This window comes from Anopheles coluzzii, chromosome 2 (genome assembly GCF_943734685.1).
Source record: "Anopheles coluzzii chromosome 2, AcolN3, whole genome shotgun sequence".
Lineage (NCBI taxonomy): Eukaryota > Metazoa > Arthropoda > Insecta > Diptera > Culicidae > Anopheles > Anopheles coluzzii.
The window spans coordinates 26,531,539-26,551,916 of record NC_064670.1 but is presented as its reverse complement, the minus strand read 5'-3'; the positions used below and the strand labels follow the sequence as shown (position 1 = coordinate 26,551,916).

General features: G+C 41.2%; 1 protein-coding gene across 2 annotated transcripts; it reads left to right on the top strand.

Annotated features, from left to right (window-relative positions):
* The first annotated feature begins 287 nt into the window (after positions 1–287).
* On the top strand, positions 288–20,104 carry LOC120951953 (uncharacterized). Of its 2 annotated transcripts, none has more exons than XM_049605984.1 (4): positions 288–355; positions 17,048–17,273; positions 17,346–17,419; positions 19,727–20,104. In XM_049605984.1, exons 2-4 carry the CDS (start codon positions 17,057–17,059, stop codon positions 19,940–19,942), a joined length of 507 nt encoding a protein of 168 aa, XP_049461941.1. In that variant the 5' UTR covers positions 288–355; positions 17,048–17,056; the 3' UTR covers positions 19,943–20,104. The 2 variants fall into 2 exon arrangements, with proteins under 2 accessions (XP_049461941.1, XP_049461940.1); XM_049605983.1 differs by lacking the exon at positions 288–355 and adding an exon at positions 376–506.
* The last annotated feature ends 274 nt before the right edge of the window (positions 20,105–20,378 follow it).

The following is a 20,378-nucleotide window of genomic DNA, read 5'->3' as shown; positions in this document are numbered from 1 at the left end:
CGAACTGTCAAAACTTTCCACTCAATGAACTTTTGGTCTGCTGTTTTGCAGAATAAAAATAAACGAATAAGTATAATTTTTTTTTGGCCATTTAATTTTGTCCACCAACATAGTCGCACACCAGCGCAAGCTTTTTGGCGGCCAACATAAACCCTCAAAATCCCTCACAACGACTTTCAAAAACGCTTGCCAGCGCGAAAAATTGCACTGACCAGCTTTTGCTCTGCGGGATTGCGCGCCACCTGTCAAAAAAGTAGCCCAGTTTTGCAGAAAACGCGGCATCATGAACAAATGACAATTTTGATTCTGTCAAGGTGCATTTCCTTTCTGCGCATTTTTGGTGACCACAATCGAGGTTAGTGAACTTGTGGTAATTTTATGTTTCTGTTAATAGTGGTAAGGTTTTTGGCATTTCGTCTTTTTTAACAACTCTTCATAACGAACATCCCGTAAAAAGTATTAATTGGTCGGTGACTATAAAAATGAGCTCTCACGGAAGACAGCGAGTAAGTATGAGAAGAATGTGTTGTATTGTTTCTCCATACCGAGCCGGACAAATCGGGCTTCATTCACTTCCGTCTCACCGCTATATTACCAATAATTTACCTAGTCGTTAATATACAGTAGCAATCGTTAACACGTTCAGGGCGGTGGCAGGCCCTGGGGCTCAATTTTACTAAGGTATTTCAATATACGCTATTAGTGCGGACCGGAGGAAATAGCGTGTCTCGAATATTAGCGTATGTAAAATTTCGAGGTTATAAGTGAAATTATAATTGAATAATTGAATAATATTAAATTTAGAACATAGTGTATAGCGAAATCGCGTGTATCGAGTATGGCGTATATCGGAGAATAACTGTACATGCATGTTTGGTTCAAAACTAACTGCTCACGTTCTAGATGCCGGCGGAACCGAAAGTTGATGAAAATCAGCGCCGGGTTAAACGTGTTAATATACAATTATGTTTACGATAGCCCGGAGTAAGTTTAAAAAAAAATATTACTGGGGATCTTTATTTGCGAACTGCTAAACTAAGACTAAAGCTAACTTCTGGATTCGGTACTATTTAGCTAGGCTGGTGTTTTCGGTGCTGCCAGGTTTGCCGGTCACGTTGTCGTCCACGTTTATGATGATCATGTTGCCTCGATCCGTCTGAACATACGACACCACACCTGGTCGTGGGAACCTGCTTCCAGTGGAGTTCCCGTTGGAACCTGACTCCGCGCGTGGAGTAACATCGATGGCTCGCTTGCGACCGTTTTCTTACTCAGCACCTGTATCATAGCGCGTAGCGCATGTGTACATAACTCCTCCCTCCTTAAACGTCGAGCGTCCTCGATCGACTTACCGACGTTTGCAGTGGGATGATGTTGTGAATAGCTTCGGTAGACATTTTCTTCTCTGCATGTTTGGTTTTGTGTTTGTAGATGCAAAATGCAGTTATAAGAAAGCCTGTTAGAACAACAATTAATATCCCTCCTGCAATTGTATGCGTGCGTAAGCGGAGTGTTATTGTATGGAGTTGATGTATGTTACTAATATGCATTGTGTGCAGATCTTGTATACTTGGCTTGTTTAGAGTTATTTCTGTTTTGCTGCCAGTTAAGGGTAGGAAGTAGTCTTCTTGGTCTAACACATCAATATGCGCAGTAAATGTGCTATTTAAGATTTTTACGGTGCAATTGCCGGTTTCAATTAGTGTGGGTACTGCTATTATTTGGCTGTTTGAACATGAATCAATGACTGGCACTCCAAGGATGGTATCGATTAGAATGACTCCTGGTTTCATTTCTCTTATTATCGTATGCTCGGAGCTCGTGGTGGTGGTACATTTAGATGGATGATTTCTGATGATATTTGAGATACACTCGTCGTTTAGCGGTTGTGGGTTGTTGCAAATCGTGCACTCTTCGTTAACATTGAAAATGGTGTTTTTATGCTTGGTTACAAATTTTACATCCGTCTATTCTTCTATGTCTTCTACAGTTGTACAATGTTATCAATGTTCAGGATAAGATTTACTTGTTCTATTTCAGTTTTTACGATTATTCATTTGATCTGATCTGATCTTTTATCTGATTATTCATTTGATTTTCGATTATTTTTTTTTTAGAGTTTGTGTAATTTTGTTCACTGATTTTTCTATTTCGGAATTAATTCTAACTTGAGCGTTAATGTTGGATATGGTTTTGTTTTCTGAATGTTCTAAATTCTGAATGTTCTAAGTGTTTTCTGATCTGCGATTTCCTGCATTTATTATGCCTCTCTTTTGTTTTCTAGGTCTTATATTTCCTCATTTTTTTATAAGCTGATAGGATTTTATGGTCTAAGGTGTCCTTAAGATGGTTGGTTAGGCTAATATTATTGGCTAAATTCTGAATATAGTTAAGGTTAGTCTCTATAAATTGTTGCTGTTATAAGTTTTGAATTTGTTAAAACTATTATGAGGAAATGAATCATTCCAAATTTCATTTTTAGTTTTTTATAGTATTCAGCTATGATTTCCGTAAGGATGAGAAAGAACTTAAATGGTATGTTAGGTTTTTCGTTTCCTTTTCAATTTTGATTTATGAATTTTTCTTCCATTTCGGTCTAAAATATTTGTAACTAGGTTATCGAAAACTTTCGTTTCACGATACCTTTCTTCGTGTTTTAAATTATTTCTTTTCCTTTCGAAGATCGTGTCATTGTCTTTGAATAGTTCTGGTTCTTCTCGTGTTTTGTTTAATTTTTCTATATATTTGGATTTTTTTTTCTTTTTGTTTTGTGGCATACACTCTATAAAGTTCCTCTTTTTGTTTAATTCTTTCTTGAAGGTCATCAGGGATAGGATCTTCGTTTTTGAAGCCGAAAAATAGTTCTTTAGGGGATATGTTTGTTTGAGAGTGTATAGAATCATTGTAAATTGAGACTGCCAAATTAATTTTTGAAGTAGTTGATAGATTTTTTGTAGAATCTCGTAGTGAGATTATGTTGTGCAATTCTCTTATTGTTCTATGGACAATTTCAATTGTTCCATTTGAAGAGGATTGACCAACACTTGTATAATGGAATTCTACATTATTTTCTTCAAGAAATTGTTTGATTGTGGTGGATTTAAACGAACATTCTTGGTCCATCACAAGCAAACAAGGTCTTCCAACGTTAGCGAAGAATTGAGTTAGTGCTTTTAGTATATGTATAGCGTTTCTTGATTGTAAAGGAATCGCCATGGTTAATCTTGAGAACTTATCGCAAAGGGTTAGAAAATGTTTATCACTAGTTATAAAGATGTCCATATGAACGATTTCCAAAGGTTTTTTAGGAGTGGCAGTAATTTGATATTTTTGTTTATATGGGCGTCTTTCATATTTAGCTTTTTGACATATTTTGCAAATGTTAATAAATTTAGTAATTTTAGTTTTCATGTTTGGAAAATAATATTTTCTAGAGATATGTAGTTTGGTCTCAATAATTCCTCTATGGTTTGCATTATGTTGTCGTTCAATAATCAAATCCTGGTCAATTTCATCAGTTACATCTTCTAAAATTGTTTTTGTCCAAAATAGTTTGATCGATTTTGCGCGAGAGAAATAGTTTTTGTAGATAATTTGTAAGTTTTGTAAGATTTTTTCGCTGCAACAAATGCCAGTAACACATTTGGGAGATGCATATTCTTTGATTATGTTGATTAACATAGCTGGTCCAAAAAGGGGTGTTTTTATTGTTATTCTATGATAATTTCCGAAAAGTGTAATTGCTTCTCGAGAATCATTATTATTTTCTTCTAGTATTATTTGATTTCTAAATTCATTTAGTGGTTTTTCAGTTGCTGGGATGAATTCGTCATCATTAGTATCTGCTGAGTGTTGCGTCATAGTGTCAGTATTGTTAGAGGCAGTATTTGCATTTAATTCGGATGTTAAAGCAGGGTTTTCCGTTATGCGGGATAGTGCATCTGCATTTCCATTAAGAGTACCTTTTTTATACTTAATTTCAAATTCGAATTCTTCCAAGGCCAGTTTCCAATGAAGAAGTCTTCTATTTAAATCATTTTTCTGTCTTAGCCAAACAAGAGGTTTGTGGTCAGTTCTTATTTCAAAAACTGTTCCGAAAATGTACGGTCGGAAATGCTTGGTTGCCCAAACAATGGCGAGTAGCTCTTTTTCGGTAGCTGAATAGTTGCACTCTGTTTCGTTAAGCGTTCTAGAAGCGTAAGCGATTGGGTGTTCCTTACCATCTTCGAATTTTTGTGAAAGTACAGCGCCAAGGGCGAAGTCACTTGCGTCTGTTTCTAAAATGAATTTTCTGCTAAAATCAGGATATTTTAAAATGGGATCAGTAGTGAGCATTTGTTTACAATCGTTGAAACAATTTATAAATTCGTCATTATGTGTTATTTTAGAACCTTTCTTAAGACATTTTGTGAGAGGTTTGGTCAGTTTTGAAAAATCTTTTATGAATTTTCTGTAATAACCAAGGATTCCTAAGAAGCCTTTAATGTGGGTTGTTGTTTTTGGTATGGGCCAATGCAATATTTTTTCTATTTTGTTTGGATTGGGTTTGATGCCATCTTGAGTTACGATGTGTCCTAAGAATTCACACTCTTTTCTTAAAAATTCACATTTGTCTAATTGAACCTTTAAATTTGATTCAATTATTTTTTTCAACACTTTATTCAAATTGTCCAAATGTTGTTGGAGTGATTTACCAAAAATAATAATATCATCTAGATATACGAGACAGTTTCTTCCTACAAGGTCACCTAAAATATTATTCATGGCCCGTTGAAAAGTAGCAGGTGCGTTTTTCAAGCCAAAGGGCATTCGTATAAACTCGAAGTGTCCTTTTTCTGTGCTAAAAGCTGTTTTTGGTCTATCATTTTTATCAACTTCAATTTGATGAAAGCCGGATTTTAAATCAAGTGTAGTGAAGTACATGCTTCTACCTAACTTGTCCAAAATTTCTTCTATATTGGGAATAGGGTATCGATCATCGATCGTTTTTTCATTCAATTTTCTATAGTCAACCACGATGCGCCATTTCATAAGAAAGGCATAAGCTGATTCCAAGTCTTCTGGTTGTGCGGTTTGTGCATATCCAAAATATGTTTTGCTCAGACCATTTATGAACGCAGCGAGGCATTCTTGTTCTAAAAACAGGTTAATTGCCTCCCAATGTGTAGCGTATACCGTATTCTGTCTTGCTACTGATTTCATATTGATCAAAATTTCTTTTGTTTTTCTATAGTGAAGGCTCAAAGATTCGTTTTGTTTTAGGTTCCACAGTTGTGTTTGATACGTTGCGATGTTGTTTCGATCGCCATAAACGTTCTGCAAAATATCTGCGACTTCATCAAAAGTAGTAGGGTTTCCGTTCACACAAATAGTATCACGTGCTTTGCCCTCTATCTTATTAATTACGGTCTGTTCGAAGAAACTAAATATTTCTGGTGCCACATTGTTTTTGAAGAGGTCTAGTGTTTTTTTTAACTGTTGTTAACCAACCGATTAACTGTTTTTTGTTTCCGTCGAATCCGGGAATGACCCTAATTGGATCCGGGATACGAAAATAGTCAGCACTGCGACTCGAGGTCGTTGGCTGTTGTTGTTGTTGGAAGCGTTGTAAACTATCATTTTCCGCTTGGAGTGTGTTAACGCGTTCCTCTAACGAGCGCATAGATTAAATCAATGCGTGTATATTTTGTTCCATTTTCACTGGTATTTTCTTGTCCCTAGTGAATTTCAAAGAACGAACTTTTGGGAAAGGGGTATATTTTGGCATTCAATGATAAAAATTGTTTGTTGCCTACCGCCTTTTTATTATAAGAGTGGGGGAACTTATGCTTTAGGATGTAACTCACCTTTTTTATCCACGTGTCGGGAAATTAGGGTTTTCCGTTACCTGTCCTTTGCTTTGTCCTTCCTTTTCTTCTTCGGTCGATCGTTGTCCACGGGTTGGGTCAGCAATTGTCCTTCCTTTTCTTTTTTGGTCACTCGTTGTCCACGGGTTGGGTCAGCGATTGTCCTGCGTTGATTAGTTTACCCAGTAACGCTGGCTGGGGAGTCTTGCCGCTAGCTTTTGTTCGAATGTTCTCTTCCAATTCTAAATAGTTGAAACCAACCGTTCGTGCACTTGTTCTTACACTTTATGAAATAATGAAATTCACGCGATCGTCACGAGTCAACCACGGATCGGGCGATGGAGCAAAGTCCGGGCGATACACAGATTTATTTCCGTTATTTCACTGCACTGTACTTGAACACTTGTCACTGAACGTGAATTGGGCCTAGCCGACTGCGCCAATTATGTTTACGATAGCCCGGAGTAAGTTTAAAAAAAAAATATTACTGGGGATCTTTATTTGCGAACTGCTAAACTAAGACTAAAGCTAACTTCTGGATTCGGTACTATTTAGCTAGGCTGGTGTTTTCGGTGCTGCCAGGTTTGCCGGTCACGTTGTCGTCCACGTTTATGATGATCATGTTGCCTCGATCCGTCTGAACATACGACACCACACCTGGTCGTGGGAACCTGCTTCCAGTGGAGTTCCCGTTGGAACCTGACTCCGCGCGTGGAGTAACATCGATGGCTCGCTTGCGACCGTTTTCTTACTCAGCACCTGTATCATAGCGCGTAGCGCATGTGTATTTAGTGAGTTCTTTCGATTTCGTTTTTGGCGTAATTATTGAAGCACGGTTTGTTCTGAATACCAGACTAGAATGAGAGCGATCTCTCCGTTTATTTTATCGTAAGTCCTAGATGATCGTTATCATCGCTTCGCTTCGTTAGATGTTCGGTATCCTTCGGTTTTCTTCGTGTTAGCTTAGCGTTAGTGTTAGTGTGATAGCACGGACTACCACTGGAAGCGTTAGCGCGGGACAGTGCTGTACAAGAAAAGGCTATGCTGCCACAGTACTCCCCTCCTAGACTAGATTTCCCTTTTCTAGTATCTCGAAGGGATTACAACTCGTCGACCGGAACGAGTGACTCTAGTCGAAGAAAGCTTATCTGAAGTTGTGGCTGCAGGTTCCCTGTTACTTGCGTTTTCCTGATCTCCTATCACATATGCTGGCTTCAAGCGATCAACCGAAACGTTTACTTGGCGACCACGCATGTTCAACTTGAAGAACTTTTCGGCTCGCTTTACCACCTTAAATGGTCCTTCGTACGGTGGTGATAGCGAGGGTCGAACCGAATCATTGCGTACAAAGACGTTCTCGCACGTTTGTAAGTCCTGATTAACGAAAACACTGCGATTTCCATGCCTGGCAGTCTCTTGGGGACGGATTTTTCGCATAGCTCTTCGAAGCTTGTCGACAAATTCGGCTTCGTTCGGGTTTTCGGTGTCGTTTACGAAAAACTCAGACGGTATTCGGAGAGTTGTGCCATATACCATCTCAGCAGGTGATGACTTAAGGTCTTCCTTATAGGCTGAACGCAGTCCGAGTAAAATCATAGGCAAATGCTCGCTCCAGTGCTCGGGGTCATGGCACAGAATAGATGCCTTAAGGGTCCTATGCCACCGTTCGATAATCCCATTTGACTGTGGGTGGTATGCAGTCGTGCGCAGGTGGCTGGATCCGAGCAAGCGAGTCAGTTCCCCGAAAAGCGTTGATTCAAATTGGCGTCCTTGGTCAGACGTAATGAAAGATGGGACACCAAACCGGGCTATCCATCCACAAACTAGAGCTTCGGCAACTGTTACCGCGGTCATATCAGGAATTGGAAACGCTTCAGGCCAACGCGTGAACCTGTCGATGACCGTTAAACAATAACGGTTGCCCTTACTTGGAGGGAAGGGCCCCACGATGTCGATGTTTACATGTGCAAATCGGCTGTCCGGAGCCGAATATCGGGATATAGGTGATTGTGTGTGTCGCGTCACCTTCGAACGTTGGCATGGCAAGCAGCTCCTAGCGAAAACAATACTATCCTTGCGGATGCCTGGCCAAACAAATCGCTCCGTCATTAATTTGGCCGTTGTACGGGTGCCAGGATGAGATAATTGGTGCGTTGCCTGCAACGCAGCGTTCCGAAAGCGTTCCGTTATGAAAGGGCGAATGCGATTCCCAGTGCAGTCACATAAAAGTTGTTTGGTGCTGCCTGGAATGGTAAAATACTTTAGATTTAGTGAACTTTCGATTTTACCTTGTGCGATGTTCTGGAGCTGCTGATCGTCTTTTTGGTCTTCCGCAAGTGCTTCATAATCCAGTGATGGCGCTGGATGTATAGCATTAATGCGAGAGAGCAAGTCAGCCACGATGTTATCCTTTCCCACAATGTGACGGATGTCCGTTGTGATCTGTCCAATCACATCCAACTGGCGAGCTTGACGGTCCGAGGCTTTGTCAAGTTTCTGCTGGAAGGCAAAGGTGATGGGTTTGTGGTCGGTATAGATGTGGCAGCTACGTCCTTCGAGCATGTATTTAAAATGCCGCACCGCAAGGAAGATTGCAGTGAGTTCGCGATCGTAGGTGCTGTATCGCAGCTGGGCCTTGTCGAATTTTTTTGAGAAAAACCCGAGTGGTTGAGGGTGTCCATCAACGATTTGATGTAGGACCGCCCCTGCGGCAGTATCAGATGCGTCGACCCAAAGGGAAAGTTCTGCAATTTTAGCGGGATGTGATAACAGCGTTGCTTCTGCGAGTTGATGTTTGCAGCGTTCGAAACTCGCGATGGTTGCGTCATTCCATGTCAGCGGGGAGCGATCGTTGCGTTTGTTGCCAGGAATCATGGCAAGGAGTGGAATCTGGTGCTCGATCGCGTTTGGCAAAAACCTACGGTAAAAATTGAGCATTGCCAAAAAACTTTTTAATTCCTTCACCGTAGCAGGAAGCTTGAACTCCACGATAGCTCGTACGCGGTCAGGTAAGGGACGGATACCGTCGGCAGAGACGGAATGACCCAGAAAATCCATCTTGTCTCGGCCGAATTCGCACTTAGCAATGTTTATCGCCAAGTTATATTGTTTGAGCCTTTCAAACAATTGTCGCAGATGATCACGATGTTCTTCGGGTGATGATGATGCGATGAATAGGTCGTCGATGTAAGGAAATACAAATTCCAGTCCTCTGACCACTTCGTGGATCATCCGTTGAAACGTTTGCGCTGCGTTTCGCAATCCGAAGGTCATAAACACGAACTCGAACAGTCCGAACGGTGTCGTGATGGCAGTTTTAGCGATGTCCTCGTGATGGATTGGTACCTGATGGAAGGCTTTTTGCAAGTCAATTTTAGAGAAAATAATTTTACCTTGCAATATAGTCGAAAAGTCCTGCAGGTACGGTATGGGATAGCGATCCGGGATGGTTTGTGCGTTGAGCGCCCGATAGTCCCCACATGGCCGCCAAGAACCGTCTGCTTTCTTCACCATATGGAGCGGGCTCGCCCAACTGCTGCTGGATGGTCGGCATATACCAAGCTTCAGTAGATGTTCAAATTCGGCCCTCGCTGCTTGAAGTTTGTCGGGCGAGAGACGTCGTGGGCGTGCGTAAACAGGTTGCCCTGTTGTTTCGATTCGATGGTAAGTCGAAGCATCGCTAATCGTACCCGGTGGTGCTAGACGAGTGATGTTAGGAAACTCGGCTAATAGGTCAGCGTAAGGCGACACTGAACTGAAGGTCTTAACCGAACACTGCTCACTCTTCGCTAGCAAGCCAACCGACTCAAGATGAGTGGTATTATCGATGAGGCGCTTCCGTTTCATATCCACCAGCAGATCAAAATTGCCTAAAAAATCCGCGCCAATTATCCCCGAAGTGACGTCAGCTATCAGGAACGACCACAGGAACTCGCGACGAAGGCCGAGGTTGATCTTCAACAACACTTCACCGTATACATTAATCGGCGATCCGTTCGCGGCGAACAATTTAATCGGTGATGGTTTTACTCTGGCTGTTAGCATATCTTTCGGAACCACAGACACATCGGCGCCGGTGTCGATTAAAAATTGCGTTGACGTCGTTTTATCAGCAATTCGTAGACGAAAGATTGCGGCTGTAGTGGTGAGTTCGCCAATCTCCACCGCAGCATCAGCAGAGCGACACTATTGTGCCGATGGTGCACTTTGAACGGTGCAGGGTTTTCGGCATTTCCGTGCATCACTACCGAATTTGCGATGGTACCAGCACGGGCCGGTCGAAAAATCGCATCCGCGACTTAAACTGCGATTACGTGCTGAGCCGGTGCGGGAATTCGATCGTCCTCGGTACCTTCGGTTAGGCAGCACGTTTTCAAGGCGCCTTGACAATTCGGCAATCTCTTTCCGTAGGTCGGATATAGGGTCGTTGGCCGTATATGCGGTCGTTGACATTGTGGCATCAGCCACGTGGCCAGGCGCCATCGCTGCGTTGCTACGTTCGACGGCGTTAATGCTTCTCAGGCTCATTGAATCCACAATGGCGTCAGCGATGGTGGTTTTGTCCGCGGCGTCACCGCGAGAAGCGATCACTGCAGCTTGGGCATGTGGTGGCAGCCTTGATGCCCACAAATCGATAAGAACCGGTTCACTAAGGGAATTGCCAGCAACGCGCTTCATTTCGTTGAGAAGCTGGCTCGGCTTTTTATCACCAAGCGGCATATCGGACAATACACGCTGCAGGCGCCGCTGCTGACTGTCGGCAAAATATCCGATCAGTTTTGCCTTAATGTACGCGTACTTTTCTACTGCCGGTGTACCGTCAATAATTGACCTCAACTCGGTCAATTTGTTCGGGGGCACTTGCGCCATCACTATATTATATTTTTGCGTATCGTGTAATGCGCTGATACCCGAAGCAGCGAACCAAAATTCTAAAGACAAAAAATATGTCTCGATATTCGTATCCACCATATTTGGTGGGTTCAGTCGCGGCGCATGGATTGCTTCTACGGCAGCGGGTTGAGGAGCATGGCTGGACACACTAGGGATAGGCGCACTAGGGTTGGGTACTGCTGTACTAGGCCCGCCTGGGGTCGGCACCAATGAACCAGCCCGAAAATGGCCAGGTAAAATGGGATTAGGCGCAACCTTATCCTCTTCCATTACTGCGATGTACACCAAAATTCGTAATAAAAAACGAAACGGAACTGAACGATCACGTCGGGGTCACCACTTTAGTGAGTTCTTTCGATTTCGTTTTTGGCGTAATTATTGAAGCACGGTTTGTTCTGAATACCAGACTAGAATGAGAGCGATCTCTCCGTTTATTTTATCGTAAGTCCTAGATGATCGTTATCATCGCTTCGCTTCGTTAGATGTTCGGTATCCTTCGGTTTTCTTCGTGTTAGCTTAGCGTTAGTGTTAGTGTGATAGCACGGACTACCACTGGAAGCGTTAGCGCGGGACAGTGCTGTACAAGAAAAGGCTATGCTGCCACATGTACATAACTATACCTTTAACTAGTTAAGGCCTGATAAAATCTAAAATGTCATCAAATTTCGAATTATTTTCTATTATGTTTAATCACTTTTGCTTTATTCAAACACTTATACAACGTACATAATAAATAATGAAACATAAATGACATAAACAATACACTTTAAAATAACAAGTGCGGTGCGCTCGGCATCGTGCGTTCGGCACACACTAAGCCTTGCGCTGCTTAGTTTGTGCGACAGTGTGTGTGCGCACTCTACACGTTCAGTGGCAACAACCATAACTCAATCACCTATTTGTTCTTATGCGTTAAGGCCGGGGGACACTGTCCGTTCTCGCTAGTGTAATTTCGATTTTCATTAGCGCATCTGGCGGTGGCTGGTGGAGCTTTTTTTTAGTCATCAAGGGAATAGTCATGCCGGATCTCAATATGAAGTAGTTTTTCCATCGTTTTTTTTTGTCATGAAAATGGATGTAATGCGTGCAGGACACTTGCATCTACCATTAAAAAAACTCTTCTCGTCCGAATTAAGTACAAAACATGGAAAAATAACATATTTCTGAAGCGGCTCCAAATTGTTTGGAAAAATGCTTCGGTCAGCCGCCGCCAGATGCACTAGTGAAAATCAAAATTACACTAGCGAGTACGGACAGTGTCCTATGGCCTTTAAACCACAAATGTGTCAACCTTGTGAATTCCCGGACAGCTCTTACTGTACATTGCAGAACCGTTAAATATCGATGAGGATACTTTTGAGCCACACTGGTGTAAAAAATTAGGCTAATATCTTAAACAACCATAAAAACCAAGTCACGCAATTTTATATTTTTTTTAAACTGGTGTTCAAACATAAGGTTATTTGATACGCACAGAAGTACCAATGAATCTTATTTACTAAAACTTTTAAGTAATAACAATGATAATCATGATTGGCGAGTTTTGTGCCCATTTTTATAAAACAGAAGGCTCAGAAGCTGCTTATTTTCAATCGAACTGATTCATTCCATGCCTTTGTTGACACAAATATATTTTTTTTATTATTCTATTTTAGTAATCGGCGTAATTTTTGGGAAAGCATGGCTAAGTAGTAACCTCAACAACGTGTTCATTGAATAACGTATTGATGCGCAGTGTATTTTTAATACATATATACACATACACAACATGTTTAGATTCAATCCCAATTGCGTACTTAAAAAAATACAATTTTGAAATGCTGACTTCTGCTTCAATCCATTTTCTGTTTTTTGTGCCCATAAATGTAAGATTGAACTACACAAATATGATATGGCACGTGGTTCGAATTCCAATTCTAATCTTTTTGTCAACTTATGATTCATTCATTATGTTATAAGTAATAAATTACATGTAATAAGTAATAGATTACACTTTAATTTCATGAAAATCATTACCAAAAACGCCATCATAATTTTATTGTATTGTCCTGAAACTGGGTTTGAAGTATTAAATGGAATTTGTATTTGTGAATGAGACAATTGTTATTGTTGCGCTAAGCTGTAGCCAAGGTGTAGCTCTAATATTCCAATCTATAATTGTTGTGATATCGCCACCCTTCTATCGAATACAGTACACTTCGTCTTTTTGATGATATGGAATATGCCCTGTATATATTTCCTATCGTCGCCCGTGCGGTAGCCCACAGTGTAATGATGCCCTTTGCCGCTCGGCTCTCTCTCTGGCCCGACCTGCTACACTCACACATCACCCGAAGACCATTGCCTGTCTTCGGTGAGTGCCCTTAGTCGTTAGGCAGGTTAACTTGGCAATTGCGCCATAACATCTCCCCCTTTAAAGTATGAACGCATCGAACCTTCGCAGAAGTTTTCTATTCCTAGACGAACGGCGAGGTAAGCGTATCCTACGATGATTGCTTTCCGAAGGTGCAACTTGTGTCGGGGAGAATGGCTGGGGTAAAGGAACCGTGCGCAATTCCTCCGTTGTACCGCTTAGCGGCAAAGGCTCGTTCGGTACCGGTAAACTCCCCCAATTCACCCAACAGAATGTCGATGGGTAGATGTGTGGGCGTCTCACTATCCTATACCAACTGATGAGGTTCTTTAACTGTTCGTTTTCTGATCTGATCTATATGTCTCCGCATTATTCGACCGTTTCGGCTGGTTAGCTCATACATCACCGTTCCCAGCCATCGTAGCACCTCAGTGGAGATCCATTTCCATGTATTTCGGTAGTACTCCTTGGTTGCAACAACATCTCCTGGCTGGAGCCCTGCAGTGGTGATTTCTGTTTCCTCTTCGACAGGAGGCCGATGCTCCAAGTGAGTCCTTACAGGATACTTAATGATGATTTCCGCCGGTGTTGTATTCCCCTCAAGCGCTGGATTTGGTGTGGTCTGCAAGAATCTGTCCAACGCTTCATCCATAGATGTGCCTCCCGTTTGTATTTTCTTTAGAGCCCGCTTCAATGTGTCGACGAAACGCTCCGCCTGTCCGTTGGATTGCGGGTGGAATGGCGTCGTAGTTACATGTCGGATCCCATGGCACTCGCAAAAGTTTTTGAATTCCTGACTCGTAAATTGTGGCCCGTTGTCACTGACAATACTCAGGGGCATGCCAAAGCGTGCGAATAATCTACGTAATATCGCTACCGTGGCCCGTGAAGTTGTTGTGGAGGTTTTCACAATCTCTGGTCACTTTGAGAAGGCATCCACAACCACAAGAAAGTAGTCGCCTAAAGTTGGCCCCGCATAGTCCAGGTGTAACCTTTGCCATAGACCAGAAGGTTTCGGCCACGGTGTCGGTTTTGCTTGAGGCGTTGTCTTTGCTGCTGCAGCACATGCCATTTCGTCGTCTAATCTTGGCCAGTACACTTAGCTTCGTGCGAGAGATTTCATACGTTCAACGCCTGGGTGGCCTCGATGGAGCTGTTCTAGACAATGCGCACGCAGATCTTCCGGTATCACTAATCTTTCGCCAACGAGGATGCACCCTTCGACGGTCGATAGCGCTTCTCTCCTGACGTGAAAACGTTCAAAACCAAATAAGCAGAGTTCAAAATCTTTCGGCAGATTTGCCAATAGTTCGGCAGGTTTCGTTATTAAGAGCAGTGCTGCAAAATGTCATGAGTATCACGAGATTTTCACCAAAGAAAACAATGAACATATCCGTGGTAGCTTGATGCTCATTGCTGATAGTCAATAAGGCCCGTGTCTGTGCTTCATCGCATGCGATTTTATCGCTCGTGCTGTCAAACGTTTTTTCGTATAATTTTCGATTATTTGGATGATTTTAATAATATAACGATTGTGAAAAATTAGTTTGAGATTGTTCCTACAAAACACCTTTAGTTTGACAGATAAAATCGGATGCGGCGAAATCGCACGTCCGACGTTATCTGTCAAATCCCATATAAAATTTTGGCAGGCCTTCCGATAAAATCGCATCTGATGGAGCACAGACACGGGCCTAAAAGTGCGTCATGACATGCTAAACACGACATGTGAATTCTTGAGTCCAACGCGATACTCTGACTGACAAGCTTAGCTTAATGCCGGCGCAAGTATAATCATGATTTTTTCTGGCTGTGAACAGTGCTGCCAAATAGCAACGTTTCAGTCATCAACACTCATGACTGAAATGAAGCTCAAATCAGATCACGTACACAACTGAGATGATCAGTGACGATACTCAAACAGTTGGAGAATCTATCACATGCTTGATGACATTTTGATTAGCACCCAACTCTTGGTCACTCACTTGGTCACGACATTTTTGTCGGCGATAATCATGACATTCTTGGAATATACTTGGCGCGTGGGCTCTAACCGTTCAAATAGACATAGAGCGACAACGTCGCGCGCGACGAAAAATAGCTCAAAATTTCACTCGGTGTAGATCAAAGTAGCTCATTTGACTCAGTCAACCAACTTGTTTTTTATTTGAAAACACACAAAAATAGGTTAAAATGTGTTAAAATCTATTTTTTTGCGTTTGGCATTAATATGACTTGTAAACAAAGTAGATAATTCGATTATTTCGGATGAAGCAAAAATCTCGCGCGAGACGAGTAGCTCTGTTTGCAAAATTGAGGTACTTTTAGTCGCGCCCGACGTTGTCGCTGTATGTCTATTTGGACGGTAACAACCAAATGAGCATGCTGTACCAGCTGAGCTAATATAAAGCATACATTTATTATCTAGCATTTTTTGAACTTTTTAGATGCGTCGACCATTTTCGGTCAAAGCCTTCCTGTACCACTAATAGGCTTGGCTATCAGTAACTTATTAAACGCCCATAGCAGGATAATCATCCCAGCGTATGGGTGCACGATCCATTCGAGGCTTTTACCCATGCCGATGTTATTGAGTGCTACGAGTTGACGATTGTATCACGAGATTGACTAATTATTTCAATTTCACTTACTATTTAAAACAAATAGTTTTCCACACAAATCGTTTACAAGATCATGGCACTCAAACGGTTGTCGAATGGAACAGAATGCTTCGAATCAAATGGCCATATATTGGAATCATGCCGAGTGCCAAGATCAAGTGGTTATCGTGGCATAAAAAATAAATACATTTAATTTTTCGTTGTTCATACTCGCATATTATAATACATCTTTTCCAACCCGTTCTGCCATATGAGTACAGATTTAAATTTTATAATAGTTATTTGTCTAGTTAAGACAAGCTAAATTATAACAAAAAGTATAATAGATGTTACAAATTGGACCAGAATACCAAATGTAACTCCATTTTTGGTTTCGCTTATCACCGATTTTTATAAACGATACGCGACGAAGTGCGATGCATATTCCTTTGAGCATGGGAGAGTGCACAAGCAACACATACTGTGTACGAGAAAGAGTGAACAGTTATCTTGCATGCAGCAAGCAACAGCCGGACAAAGCCGGTTTTTTCAAAGAACGGAACGCACGAACGATAGCACCTTGCTAACAATATTGAAGCGGCAAAGACCGGAACGGAACGGAGCGAACGGAAAGAACGAATTGAACGGAACGGAATGAACGGAAAGAATGGAATGAACGGAAAGAACGAAATGAACGGAAGGGAACGGAATGAACAGAATGAACGGAATGGAACGGAATGAACAGAAAGAACGGAATGAACGGAACGGAACGATTTTGTATAAAGGATCGGAACGGAACGGCCTGCATAAAGAACGGAACTTTTTTACTAGGTTCGGACCGGAACGGCCAAAACTAGTCTAGCGCTATTTTCGTACTTCATTTTTGTTCATGAACACTTGTTTAACCTACTTAAACCAGTTAGTTGTTGGTGAAAATTATATTCTTATAATGATTAATCGATTGAATCACATTGAGTTGTGAGTAAAACCAGTGAATTTTATAACTTTTATATGAATGTGAATTGAAAAATGGGTTTGACAACCCTCATGGTAGGCTATAAAAACAGAGAATTCGGGAAGCGATAGTCAGTCGATGTACAACCTTAAAAGAATACGCGTCAAAAAAGAGAACTTTACATGAATTTGACATTTAGTGGACTATTATCCGTGGATATCGATTAACCGGCAATCGTCCGGTCCCGAGGTCTTTGAGGTGAACTGATTTTTCAGGCTGTAGAAAGACCGTTTAGCAGCTAGCAAAATTGATGCCTTAGAGACAACAATTGATGCGCGCATCAAATAGCAGATATGCTACAGTTTAGTCACACATATTAATCATAGCATTTTGTTTTTAGACCATCAGTATGACCAACGATATCAGCATTATATTTATCCGCGCTGTAAAAAAAAAACCAGTGATCTGGTGCAAAAATTCACCAGATCATAAAAATAAGCAGGCGCAGATAAATGCTTGGATGGAGCTAGAAGTTGAGTTTGAGATGCCATGGGAACAACTACACAAAAAATGGATCTCGTTGAACAGTTCTTTTCGACATTATAAGAAAATTGAAAGCAAACAAGGTATGATCTATAAAATAATTCACTTTTCTGTTTCTTGCATAGTAATTCAATGTTTGATATATTCAATTTCAGTTGGAAAAAAACAGACTACGCCAAAATGGTATGCTTACAACGAATTACAATTTTTAAACACGGCAACAGACACGGTAAGCTACGTTTAAGTTAGTAAAGCAAATACCCAAATTTCCTTACAGGATTTTCCAAGTCATTTTCGAATTTAAATGTTGTAATTCACCGCGTGCAAAATGTTATTGCACATCGCTATGATATTTCATCACCGACAAACCGACGTGACACTGGCGTTACAAAAGTGTCCCACACCAAGGTGTATGGATATTAGGAGGTGAAGTGCTTCAGAGCAAATTGACATTTCACGACTTGACATAACAATACTGGGGGCTCCGGTATTAAAATCGGGGAGGGCTGGAGGGGGGTATAGAAAATTGTATGCGATTTGACATAACAATACTCAATGATGGCGCCCGGAAAACGCGCTAACAATTCACCTCCTTAATAAACACACCTTGTCCCACACGAAAGTACTGTCATTTACCAGTGAGGCGATCACTTCTGTCAAAGTAAGCTCTGTTCACTGCTGCTTCGATGTAAACAACTTTTCTAAATACAAATTGCGAAGGAAGTGTGAGGCACGATTTTGTAAGAATTATTGGACAAAACACCCTGGAAAATCATTTTATAAGTTTCCAAATCAATGCAAAAGGTGTGAGAAGTACATAAAACAATACGCATTGGAATTTGCGAAGAAAAACAAAAAAGGGGATTTAACAGTTTCTTCTCTGTATCAGTGTAGTAAGCGAATCATTACAGAGATGGCGCTAGTGTTTAACGTATTTTCATTTGAAATAAGGAGACAACTTTTGAAGCTCATTTTGTTCGAAGTGTCACGTCGGTTTGTCGGTGATTTCATTTCCTTTATCATTATTTTCAATTATGTCAGCATGATTTTCAACTCTTCAGCCATCTTTTTTTCACCGCGGTTTTGAAACCGCATGTAAGCAAGATTTGTACAATAATTTCAAAATTAATATCACAGGCGGTCCCCAAGATATACGGTACGTGTTATACGCGGATTCGAAGATGCGCAGTTTAGTAACTTTGACAGTTCTTTGAGCAAATGGTACTGATTTGTCACATCAATCGTCAAAGAGCGTTTTTTCATGCACCGAGCGAGCTACTGGCTGGTATTATTGAATCCGTTCGTAGCGGGAACGTACGGCGCTCACATGAAATTCTAGGGATGGCAACGCATTTCTTGAGCCCGCTCCTACAACACCACGGTGAATAACTGTAGCAACCATCTAGTTCGTTAGGAAAATGAGTGTCAGGACGTACGCCGCCGCTACGAACGGATTCAATAATACCAGCCACTGAGACAATCAGCCGTACCGGCGAACTCGTTCGTCGAGAAAAATTCGTCGCTCATGAGGGGACAGGGTTGTACCGCTAGGTTGGCCAGTACAAAATCTACACGGTTTTCTAATTTTTTATCTAGAGGGCTATGAAATGAGTGAAAATGAGCGTCGCGGCGAACGTTCTCAGGAACGAACGAATTCGCCGGTACGGCTGAATGGCTGGTATTATTGAATCCGTTCGTTCGAAACCGTTCGGCGGCGTACGTCCCGACACTCATTTTCCTAACGTACTAGATGGTTGCTACAGTTATTCACAGCGGCGTTGTAGGACCGGGCTCAAGAAGTGTGTTGCCATCCCTAGAATTTCATGTGAGCGCCGTACGTTCCCGCTACGAACGGATTCAATAATACCAGCCAATCAGCCGTACCGGCGAACTCGTTCGACGAGAAACATTAGTCGCTCATGAGTGGACAGGGTTGTACCACTAGGTTGGCCATTACAAAATCTATACGGTTTTCTAAGTTTTGATCTAGAGGGCTATGAAATGAGTGAAAATGAGCGTCGCGGCGAACGTTCCCAGGAACGAACGAGTTCGCCGGTACGGCTGAATAACTGACAGCATGCATTCTCCTCGGAAAATCTCTTCGGAAAATCTGATCGGCATGCAAAGAACGATGGAGCTGAGAACAATTTGAATTTACAGTTTATGGTGGACGATCAATTATAGTTACATGGGAGTGCCGTTTATCTGGGTACCTTTTGTCCGGATGTACGTTTATCCGTGCTGTCAATAGAAATGACCGTTCAATTCAAAGGTTTTTGAAAAAGCAATTATCAGAGCAAATTTCAAGAACAAAAAATACTATAATTCTTGGCAAATTTCAAATTTCCTCCTAAGAAAAATACGAAGTTTATAATTTTTTTTTCAAAAAATAAGATAATTATCCAAATATCCAAAAATATCCTAACATATTACGATAGTTTATCAAACATAAGTTTTTTTTTAAATCAACATCTATAAATTTAGTTATTTAAAAATTAATTAATTGTAATTTAATCATTTGATTATGTCATTCTAGTCCTCCTCCTCCGACATGCCAGGAGAGTCGCCACCACCATCCGGTCCGTCTTTTTCACCCACTGACGAAACTCTGAATCGTGACGAGGAGGAATTTTTGAAGTGGTTCGTAGAAGAATTTAAAAAGTTTCCACCAAATTGCCGCCAGCATATAATGGAAAAAACTCTAAAATGTGCTGCGAATCCCTATAAAATTGAGAAATACTATGACGAATAAAAAAAAATTGTAGACGTCGGTTCGTAGAAGAATTTAAAAAGTTTCCACCAAATTGCCGCCAGTATATAATTGAAAAAACTCTAAAATGGGCTGCGAATCCCTATAAAATTGAGAACTGTGACTAATAAAAAAAATTGTAGACGTACCTAAATCCTCACTTAACACTGTTGTATTTTGTGTTTAATAATTCGGTTCAAGTTTTATTCACGTTAAGTTTGTTTTCAAGATAGAGCGGGAGTGCGTAAAAAGCGAAGCTTAACCCCAAGGTTATTAGAGTCTATACAGGTTATGACAAAAGCCTGTTTTGGCCGATTTCCAATAAAAAAATGAATGAAAAAATTTTGACAGACAAATTGGAATGGTTGGTTTACAATTGGACTGGTTTGTTTACAATTCGACTGATTGCAACTGGATTGCAATCGTGCAATAGTACGAT

Coding starts and splice junctions, on each gene's coding strand:
- LOC120951953 (XM_049605983.1), top strand. CDS start 483: ATGAGCTCTCACGGAAGACAGCGA. Junction 507..17,047: donor GCTCTCACGGAAGACAGCGA/GTAAGTATGAGA, acceptor TTTTGTTTTTAG/ACCATCAGTATGACCAACGA. Junction 17,274..17,345: donor GAAAATTGAAAGCAAACAAG/GTATGATCTATA, acceptor ATTCAATTTCAG/TTGGAAAAAAACAGACTACG.